At 32.8% G+C, this 10,486-nt stretch overlaps 1 protein-coding gene across 6 annotated transcripts in view; it reads left to right on the top strand.

The window, feature by feature from the left end:
* The window catches only part of BRWD3 (bromodomain and WD repeat domain containing 3), a 196,070-nt gene extending 193,477 nt beyond the window's left edge, over positions 1-2,593 (top strand). For 4 of the 6 annotated variants that reach the window (XM_072817333.1, XM_072817334.1, XM_072817336.1 and 1 more), the window contains one exon: positions 1,106-2,593. In XM_072817333.1, coding sequence (XP_072673434.1) covers positions 1,106-1,860 — 755 coding nt within the window. In that variant the 3' untranslated portion in view covers positions 1,861-2,593. The remainder of the gene's footprint in view (positions 1-1,105) is intronic. The other 2 variants (XM_072817338.1, XM_072817337.1) reach the window with 2 other exon arrangements.
* Positions 2,594-10,486: the final 7,893 nt, after the last annotated feature.

A 10,486-nucleotide genomic window follows, 5' to 3' on the forward strand; every position in this document is an offset into this window, starting at 1 on the left:
CAGACTGCCTAAACCTATTCCTCTTTCAGTGTTCTCCAACTTAGCAAAATATCTCTACCATTCAAACAATTTCTAGGTCATAAGACCCTGGAGTTGATCTTCATTCGTACCTAACACTTGACACCCAATCCATCAGCATTTCCTGTCAGTTCAAACTTTAAAAATAAAAGGTTGGTCCCGATGGCTCCTCTAGAAGGAAAATCTCCAAATCTAATCACTTCTTATCACTTCTATTGGTACATCCCTTATCATGTCTTACCTAGACTATTGCAATGGTGTCCCAACTGGACTTTGCTTTTAATCTCTTCTGTAATTCCTTCCATCTAGAAGAACTATGGTGCTCTTTTAAAAGTATAAATAAGTTCCTTTCATTCTCTTGTTCTAAAACCTTTCATCATTGCCAGTTATCTCCCCCTACCCTGTTTTTTCTTCCATTCTAGTTATACTTGGGTTTCTGTTTCCTCCAGTGGAATGTTCTTTTCCCAGATCTCACTTCATTCAGTTTTCTTCTCAGATAGTACCTCTACATGAATCTTTCTTATCTAAAATACCCAGCATATATAGACTTGAAAATTTTATTTATTATTTTTTGTATTTTATTATTTTTTTAAATTTTCTTCATTGTGTATCAAGCTTTCCAGACTAAAATATAAATTCAAAGAGCAAGGACTTTGTCTCATTATTGCTCTATTTCAAACTTCTAACAATATAGTAGGTAATTATTTGTTACCTACTGCTTATAACCTAAAAATTATTTTTACCTACTGGTAAATATTTGTTCATTGAATGAATGGAATTATTCTGACACATGTTCCTACATGATTCTTTATATAGTTTAAGCCCTTGAAATTTCTGCCCAGCTTCCTAACTACCCTTCATCCTTCTCCCTGCCCCATGCAAAAAACACAATCAGACACAACCCAAAACGTTAGTGTCTTCCATTTATAATAGATTTAAATTTATACTCCAATACTTTCCATGGCATTACCCCGTCTATCTTTGGGTGCTTAAGTATTTTTTGATAGAATTCTTATTTTACTTTTGAAGTTAAATAACCATCTTCAGTGTCGAAGTTTAACTTTAAAAATTATTCATCTTGATTTAGATCACTCCCTTGATGGACCCCTTACAAATGGTGATGGCAGAGAGCCTCGGACAGGAATCAAAAGAAAACTACTTAGTGCATCAGAAGAAGATGAAAGCATTGGAAGAGAAGAGAAAGAGAAAAAAGAAACAAAAGAGAAATCACATTTATCCTCCTCAGAGAGTGGAGAGTTAGGATCCAGTTTAAGTTCTGAAAGTACCTGTGGTTCTGATTCTGATTCCGAATCAACTTCCAGAACAGATCAAGATTACGTAGATGGAGACCATGACTATAGCAAATTCATACAAACCAGGCCTAAAAGAAAACTCAGAAAGCAATATGCCAATGGAAAAAGAAACTGGAAGACAAGAGGCACAGGAGGAAGGGGCAGATGGGGCAGATGGGGTAGATGGAGTAGAGGAGGCCGAGGAAGAGGAGGCAGGGGACGAGGAGGTCGAGGAAGAGGTGCAGCTGCCACTAGAGGGAGAGGGAGAGGGAGAGGAGGAAGAGGTACTTCTAGAGGAGCCACCAGAGCCAAACGTGCACGTATTGCAGATGATGAATTTGATACCATGTTTTCAGGACGTTTTAGTAGACTGCCTCGAATTAAAACAAGAAACCAAGGCAGGAGGACTGTTTTATATAATGATGATTCTGATAATGACAATTTTGTGTCCACTGAAGATCCTCTGAATCTTGGTACATCCAGATCAGGCAGAGTGCGTAAAATGACAGAAAAAGCCAGGGTTAGCCATCTCATGGGATGGAATTATTAACAGTTAATAAATTTAAAATAATTTTAAAAATTCAATGGCCTTCTACTGCAGGGAATTTACTAGGAAATCTACAAAGCAAGTTGTGTGGGGACTTCTGTTTCCTTTCACATTGGTGCTTTTCCATTATGCCAGTATACATTTGTTTCAAGACTTTTGATCTCCACACTTCATTTGTTCAAACAAGCCTTACTCATTAGGCCTTAAATTAAAAAAAAAATCTGCCCACATATAGACACACACACAACACATCACAAACACACTACAGATTTACTACATTAAAGGAGCATTCAGCTTCTTAAGAGTAGCATGACATTTTTATCTCAATTGAATATCCCTCTTTTGCTTTTGTATCACAGAAGTATAGCACCTTCTTACAGAGTTTTATATAGTTTGTTTTTGCCATTTTGATTCTTATACCCAGTAATAATAACTTTTGCACAATACACCAATCCTATAGGCAGCTATTAAATGTTTACAGTTTCTATATTGTAAGAACGATCTGGATTATTTTACTCTTCCCAGGCCAAACTTTATTGAATTGTACTGAACTGAAGTATATATTTATACTACAGTTTTTTGGGGGTGGGGGGGATCTTGATATGCTTTTCGTTGATTTGCTTAATTCATGTTAAAGGTGAGAAAGGGTTGGTGCCTTGTAAATATGTAGCAAATCTTTGTGGTGTGTTCTGATGTTTGCATTAATTTTATTAAAAAAGAATATTTGAGGTATCAATCTAGACAAGGTGCCAAATGCAAAAGTTTCTTGCATCCATTTTCTTTTTCCTATTATATTTTATTGCATTAATAGAACTTGTGTAGTTTAAAGAATAACTTAAACATTTGAAAAAATCCTCATCCACAAAGAATAACTTCTTTGAATAGTAGCTCAGCTACCTCTATTGACTACAACTACTGGAAACGTTAAGGAAAATAGATGCTGTTATTCATTACTGACTAAGAAAAAATAGAACAAGCTTAGTAGGAATGAATACTCATAAGCGGAGAGGTTGTTAATAATTGTATTGGCCCTCAAATTAATAGTTGTAATTAACAAACTTTCATAAGTGTAGTATGCTGTATCTTAGGCTTTTCTTAGAACATACTTGTGTAAGTAGACTTGGTCTACTGCTTATGTATCTCTGCTACCACCTGCTATTTACAGCTGTGAGTGATTGGTTTTCATTTGAATTTTAAAATGTAACAAAGCAGCTAGTTTGAATTGGAATGTTTTGGCTAGCAAATATTTTGAGGCAACTTTAATAGATTTTTGCTCATACCATTCCAAAGGGCTCTTCTGTCATAATATTTAAGAAAAGAACCTAATTGAGTCATTATTTTATAGATTTAAAAAAAATCTTTAAGATCCTTATGGTCTTGTTTACAGCAGTAGAGTGCACATGATTCCGTAAATGAGCTTGAGTTCCAAGATCAATTTTACTCCTCAAATTTGAGAAATTGCAAATTCACTAATTTATTAAGGTGAGTGGGATAATATTGATCTCTGTTATTGTAACAGCAGATTTGTTGCACTTAGATCAGACTTTGGGGATAAAAGAAACTAATTAATGTATGCCTAGTAATCCCAAGATATTCTGAAGCTGATGTGTTTGTTTCATGTTTCCAATCATTTTATGCATCTGAAAATCCTTAAGTACAAAGGAAGGAGTACACACATAACTTTGCTCTTTTGTTTGGGTCAGGTGGGGGTTGTTCCTGTACTTACAACTTTAAGCAATTTTCACTTGCAGTAGAAATGATGTTCAGGCTTTAAGGAGATATTGTTGTGAATTCTTAATGGCACTAACTTCTATTACTGAACAGTAGATCAAGCTGATTTTTTGTTGTTGTAGTATTCTTGTTGTTGTTTTCACTAAACCAAAACTACTGCTGGATAAACTCAGCTGACACTTTTAACCATACTATAGTTTCAAAAACATTCACATTTAAAAATCTGCATTTGATTTTTGCTAAAATATGCTATTTTAATTATTCATCTCATGGGCATTTTGACTAAATTTGTGCCTGTGTTTTCCTAGACTCAATAATACTTTGACTTACCCTAATCAAAGTGATAGTTACTTAAATTCATGGATATACCTAAATGTGTATTATGTGTATCATTTTGGTGTGAAATTTTTTGTTGACATTCTTCTATGAAGAGCTGACCCCTTCAAATGTAGAAGAATTACTATTTGTGTGGTTTTAGCTATCTCAAGCTTTATTTATAATTTATTTTGAAAAATAAAAATGCCACATTAATCTCCCATATATCAAGATTTTCTAGGTTTAGATAATTAGAATAATAAGGCTGAAGACATTTTTAAGCACATTTTATATGTAGTGAAATACTGTGAAAATACTAGTGAACAGCATTTTGCTATAATGTTGATTTCAGTTACTAGAATTTAAAAGTCACCAGGGTATGTTAGATGAGCATATTTACCATTTATTATAAAATAAACAGATTATTTTCTGTTTGCATGCAAATTATTTTAATAAGTTTGAAAATAAAAGTTTGGAAGATAGTATTTTTACTTTTATATCTGAATACTCCCCACCCCCCAGTTTATACTTTGCTTTTTTGTAACACTGCCTCCTGTGAATGTGTTGTAATTTGTATCACATTGAATATTGTACACTTTAATTTTTTAGAGTACCTTTAAACCTAAATAATATCAGGTTCAGGCATAGCAAAGCAAATAGGAAATGAGCCGAAAATTTTAAAGAAAAGTTTAAATCTTAAATCAATTCCTAAAAATAAAACACATTTAGGTCCATGAGAACATACACATGTATAAACCTTATCCTATGCTGGATATTAATAGTCACTGAACTAAAATATTTTTCATGAATGCTAATAATCTTTTAATTCCCAGCTTTAAGATCTTAGCATGTGTATCTGTTTATGAAAACAGAATTTTAGGTTCTGTATCTTGCCATGTGTATCTCTTTCAGCAATAGGATGCTTTCCAAAATATTCACTAGCCTATCAGCCTAATGACTACATTTGTGTGTGTGTGTGTGTGTGTGTGTGTGTGTGTGTGTGTGTGGATTTTTTCCAACTAGACACACTATCTCGGACATTAAAAAAATAATATTTTGTATGGAAGACAGCTGTATTCACAGTCTACCAATTCTTTCCCTCTGTTTAAAGCGCTTAGCCTATATATATATACTCCTTGATCATTCATTTCATTATGCCTTCTAGATAGATAAACTAGGTTTTTATCATGTATTGTGTCCCTCTATTTGTTTTATTTATCCTTCCTTCACTTTCTGTTTCCCAGAGATCAGGCCTATGCTAGAATTCTTCATATAGCACTTTGTTTCACCCAGAGGCTAAGAAATTGAGTAAAATTCAGAAATCTCATTCTGCACAACTGTGTGCTCAGATATCTAACTCAACCTTCTAATACTTTGAAGTAAATGTGAGTGATTTATTATTTTGTGGGTTTGTTTTTTTTTCTGTAATCCTATAGGTTGTCATCAGACAATAACAGAGTGATTGAAAAGAAAAATGTGAATGCCACTTCTTAGTTTTTGATAAAAACTTTTTTGAGCATTTTTCAAAATTTGTACGTTTGTGATAGTGATAAACACCTTAATTACTTGCTTATATATCTCGGGATTTGTTTTATGCACATTTGCCAACTGGTACTTATCTTTAAAGTTGGAATTTTCACATCCACAAAAAACAAATATGCTGTATAATTTTCAGTTTACTTTGATATACAGCCTTTTAAATGATTAGTAACATTTTGAGTTCCAAAATAAAAATAGTCCAGTTATGAGGGAGAGAATGGAACTTTTGACATTTAAAATTCACTGTTTTAAATGTTAACCCCATCCCCAGCATTTTTGTGCTACATGAGGCTTTATGAAGGTTTTATTGAAAATAGAATAAGATCACTTTTAAGGCTTGTTTTAAAAATTAGTGTGAAAATATTTTCATGCTTTTTGATTTTCATCTCTTAGTAAATTTCTTTACTAAGGTTTAATTATGAAGTTTACCAAGTTTTATTTAAATTCTTATATAATTTTTTTCATGGTGCTGTATTTTGTGAAATAAGAATTGCCTTCAAGTTTCTAGCCATTTATTTTTTATACAGCCTTATTCTTGATTATTTTCTTTTCAATCATTCCTCTCCTGCTTACTTTTATCCTCACATCTCTTTCTGCAATGCAGACTGTACCTAATTTAGCACACTTCAACAAGACTGGCAATTTATGATCTACTGATGGGAGAAGTACAGTAGTAAGGCCCTGCAGTTTAGAGTTAAGGTGTGTTTATTTATCTGTATGCCCATTTGTTATTCTTATACCTATCTTAATTAAACCTATAATATGAGATTTTGACATATAAAAGCATGATAAGTATTTTCTAAAAAATAAAACTGTTGATACATATAATCACCATTGGTAATTGACTTTTAAAATCACATAAAAAGTATTTAGAAACCCAGTTGGGAAATGTGTTTTTACATATGTCACCAGATACACATTAGGCAGTACTAGAAATGTTAATTATTTAAACGATACTGTGGTGATGGCAATCAGTAATTTATTTCTTTGTCCTGTAACTTACCATCTTTGTCTTTTGTAATCCCTTATAAAGTATTAACAAAACTGTACTTTATGTTTGTTCTTAGTATCCATAAAATTTTAAGATGGAAAGTCATTGAGTTAATAGTTGATGTGATGTGGTATATGGACAAAATGTCCATTAAACTAAAATTCAGTAAAGAAAGGTAAACTAACTGGCTTGGTTTATGAAAGATGTTTTGTTTGGCAGTTACCAGTCATTTTAAGCAATTATCTTCAAAGACAAAAAAACTGGATTAATTTGTTGCCATTCTTTATGGGATGTTTACAATAAAATTCCAAGTTGTTTGGAATCATTTGCACTCTTGCTGCTTTATGCTTTAACTCAGGTACTGAAGATAAATTAAGAAGAAAGAAGAAGTTTCCTTTCCATTTTTCAGCTTCAAAGATTTTAACATGTAACTCTTGGGTCTTTTCTTTCTTGTTTCATTGTCATTTAATATGTTACTACTATTTTTTTACTGGAAAAACTAGGGTACTTATCAAAAAATTAAGTTTTTTTTCCTTAGTCATTGCAGATATTCTTTGGGCCACTTTTAGGTAATAAAGTTTAACATTTTAGATGTGGCCTACTTGGTGCATTAAATAACAGCATGCAGAGCTTCAGTCAATATTTTGTTTAGAAATGATTAGATTTCTATTGTCTTTATGGATTATAAGTTTTAACAACTAAGCTGTAAATCCGTAACATTTTTACTCATAGTAACATTCCCCACAGAGGCTTAACTATATTATAAATGTATATGGAGGAAGGAGAGAAGTAAAATGAGATGTAACTTTTGATCCAGGAATTGAAAGCCTTAACAGGAACATTTATTTGATTTACAATTGGGAATTTTCTTCCCAGTGGCAAGAACTTCACTTGGTTCAAGGTAAGTAAGCTGGCCGAAGAATGGACTGCATGTTTTATACATATATTGTCTGTATTATGTATTTAGAATAAAAAAGATATTTAGAATAAAAAATATCATTTTTGCCTTTTTATGTGGTATCCTATGGCTATGAAAGGAGCCCAAATTTTCACATTTGGAAAGTGAGGTAAAGATATATTGCTATTTTTGTTTAGTTGTTTGGTTAAAGATAGCGCTATTAAAGGTACAAAAGTGCACATTAAAAAATTCTTTATTAGCAGGCTTTGATGCTTTCTGACTTGACCCTCTAGGTTTTTTTTTTAATAAAGAAGTTTTATAACAAAATGTTATAACAATATTCAGAAGAAGATCCATTGTTTCCTTAGTTGACAAGGTCAAGAACAAAGTACTCTCTACTCTTTTTCTCAGTTATATGTCCCTGACAATTTAAAGTTAACTGCCAAAAATACACAAAATAAAGTGAAGTGGATATATATTAAGCCTGTGAGTTAGTTTTCTTGGAATATTTAATCCCACACACTTATGTTTGCTATCTCAGATCCTTTATATTACTACTTAAAGGATCTTTTATGCTACTCATTGCTGGAAACCCAAATATACCATTAAATAAAATAAACTTTTTATGGTACTGATATTTTCCAAAAGTTTTGAAGAAACATTGTTTTCTTTTTCTTTGCTTTCCTTGCAACTTTAGAATGTTTTCCTTTGCTGGCTATGGCAGTTGCTTTAATAACAATACCTCTCATCTTGAGATTATAAACATCTAATAATTTTACTAAGTTATTGATTATTAATACTGATATTGGAGAACTTTTAAAAAACATTATCAAAAGCTATTATCCTTTCATTAGTGCATAAATTTTGAATTGTTAACTTTCCTGCTCAGCATCTTTATGATTCTCTTCAGAGAATACATTTTGTAGTAAATATATGAAGAAATCAAAACATTTCAGATTGCTTGATTTAGATTACTAATATTACTTAGTGTAACTTATTTTTAGAGGTGTTTTGTAGTTTATTTTTGTCACGTTAAATTCTAAGTAGAATTTATATAGCAACATGTTAATTTATATTTGGAATTTTGCACAGGAAACTAATTAAAGACATTAAACCTGTCTTTTTTTACTCTATTTTAAATTCAATTAACATATTATTATTAGTTTTAGAGGTAGAGTTCAATGATCCATCAGTTTCATATAACAACCAGTACTTATTACATCATGCGTCCTCCTTAATGTCCATAACCCAATTATCCCATTCCCCCACACACTTCCCCTTCAGAAACCCTTACTTTGTTATGATTAAGAGTCTCATAGAGTTTGTCTCCCTCTCTGTTTTTATCTTGTTTTAGTTTTCCCTCCCTCACCCTATGGTCCTATGTTTTTTTTTTTTTCTTAAATTGCACCTATGAGTGAAGTCATATAATTGTCTTTATCTGATTGACTTATTACACTTAACACAATACCCTCTAGTGTCATCCACATCATTACAAATTGCAAGATTTCATTCTTTTTGATTTCTGAGTAATATTCCATTGTATATATACCACATCTACTGTATCCATTCATCTGTTGACGGACATCTGGGCTCTTTCCATGCTTTGGCCATTGTATATATTGCTGCCATAAACATTGAGATACAGGTGCCCCTTCAGATCGCCACATTTGTATCTTTGGTTAAATACCTAGTAGTGCAATTACTGGGTCATAGGGTAGCTCTATTCTTAACTTTTTGAGGAACTGCCACACTGTTGTCCAGAGTGACTATACCAGCTTACATTCCCACCAACAGTGTAAGAGGTCTCCCCTTTCTCCACATCCTCAAAAACATCTGTTGTTTCCTGTCCTGTTAATTTTAGCCATTCTGACTCCTGTGAGGCAGTATCTCATTGCAGTTTTGATTTGTATTCCCTGACGGCAAGTGGTATGGAGCATTTTTTCATATGCTTGTTGCTCTTTTGTAAGTCTTCTTTGGAGAAATCTCTGTTCATGTCTTCTGCCCATTTCTTTTTTTTTTTTTTCCATTTCTTGATTGGATTATTTATTCTTTGAGTTTGATAAGTTCTTTTTAGACTTTTGGATACAAGCCCTTTATCTGATATGTCATTTGTGAATATCTTCTCCCATTCTGTAGGTTGCCTCTTGGTTTTGTTGACTGCTTCCTTTGCTGTGCAGAAGATTTTTATCTTGAGGAAGTCCCAATGGTTCATTTTTGCCTTTGTTTTCCTTTCCTTTGGAGACATGTCTAGCAAGAAGGTGCTGTAGCCAAGGTCAAAGAGATTGCTGCCTGTATTCCTGTCTCAACTTCAGTCTTTCATCCATTTTGAGTTTATCCTTGTGTATGGTGTAAGAAAATGGTCCAGTTTCATTCTTCTGCATGTGGCTGTCCAATTTTCCCAACACCATTTATGGAGGAGGCTGTCTTTTTTCCATTGGATATTCTTTCCTGCTTTGTCAAAGATTAGTTGACCATGGAGTTGAGGGCCCAATTTCTGGGTTCCCTGTCGTGTTCCATTGATTGATAAGTCTGTTTTTGTGCCAGTACCATGCTGTATTGATGATTGCAGCTTTGTAATATAGCTTGAAGTCTGGAATTGTGATGCCATCAGCTTTGGTTTACTTTTTCAACATTGCTTTTGCTATTTAGGGTCTTTTTTGGTTCTATACAAATTTTAGGATTATTTGTTCCAGCTCTGTGAAAAATGTTGGTGGTATTTTGATAGAGATTCCATTGAATGTATAGATTGCTCTAGGTGACATAGACATTTTAACAATATTTGTTCCAATCCGATGAACATGTAACATTTTTTAATTTCTTTGTGTCTTCCTCAATTGTTTTCATGCGTGATCTCCAGTTTTTAGAGTACAGATCCTTTGTCTCTTGGGTTCGGTTTATTCCTAGGTATCTGACGTTTTTGGTGAAATTGTAAATGAGATTGACTCCTTAATTTCTCTTTCCTCTGTCTCATTGTTAGTGTATAGAAATGTAACTAATTTCTGTGGCATTGATTTTATATCCTGCCACATTGCTAATTCCTCTATGAGTTCTAACAATTTTGGAGTTGAGTTTTTGGGTTTTCCATATAGAGTATCATTTCTTCTGCAAAGAGTGAGAGTTTGACTTATTTGCCGATTTGAATGCCTTTTATTTCT

This window comes from Canis lupus, chromosome X (genome assembly GCF_048164855.1).
Source record: "Canis lupus baileyi chromosome X, mCanLup2.hap1, whole genome shotgun sequence".
Taxonomy (NCBI): domain Eukaryota; kingdom Metazoa; phylum Chordata; class Mammalia; order Carnivora; family Canidae; genus Canis; species Canis lupus.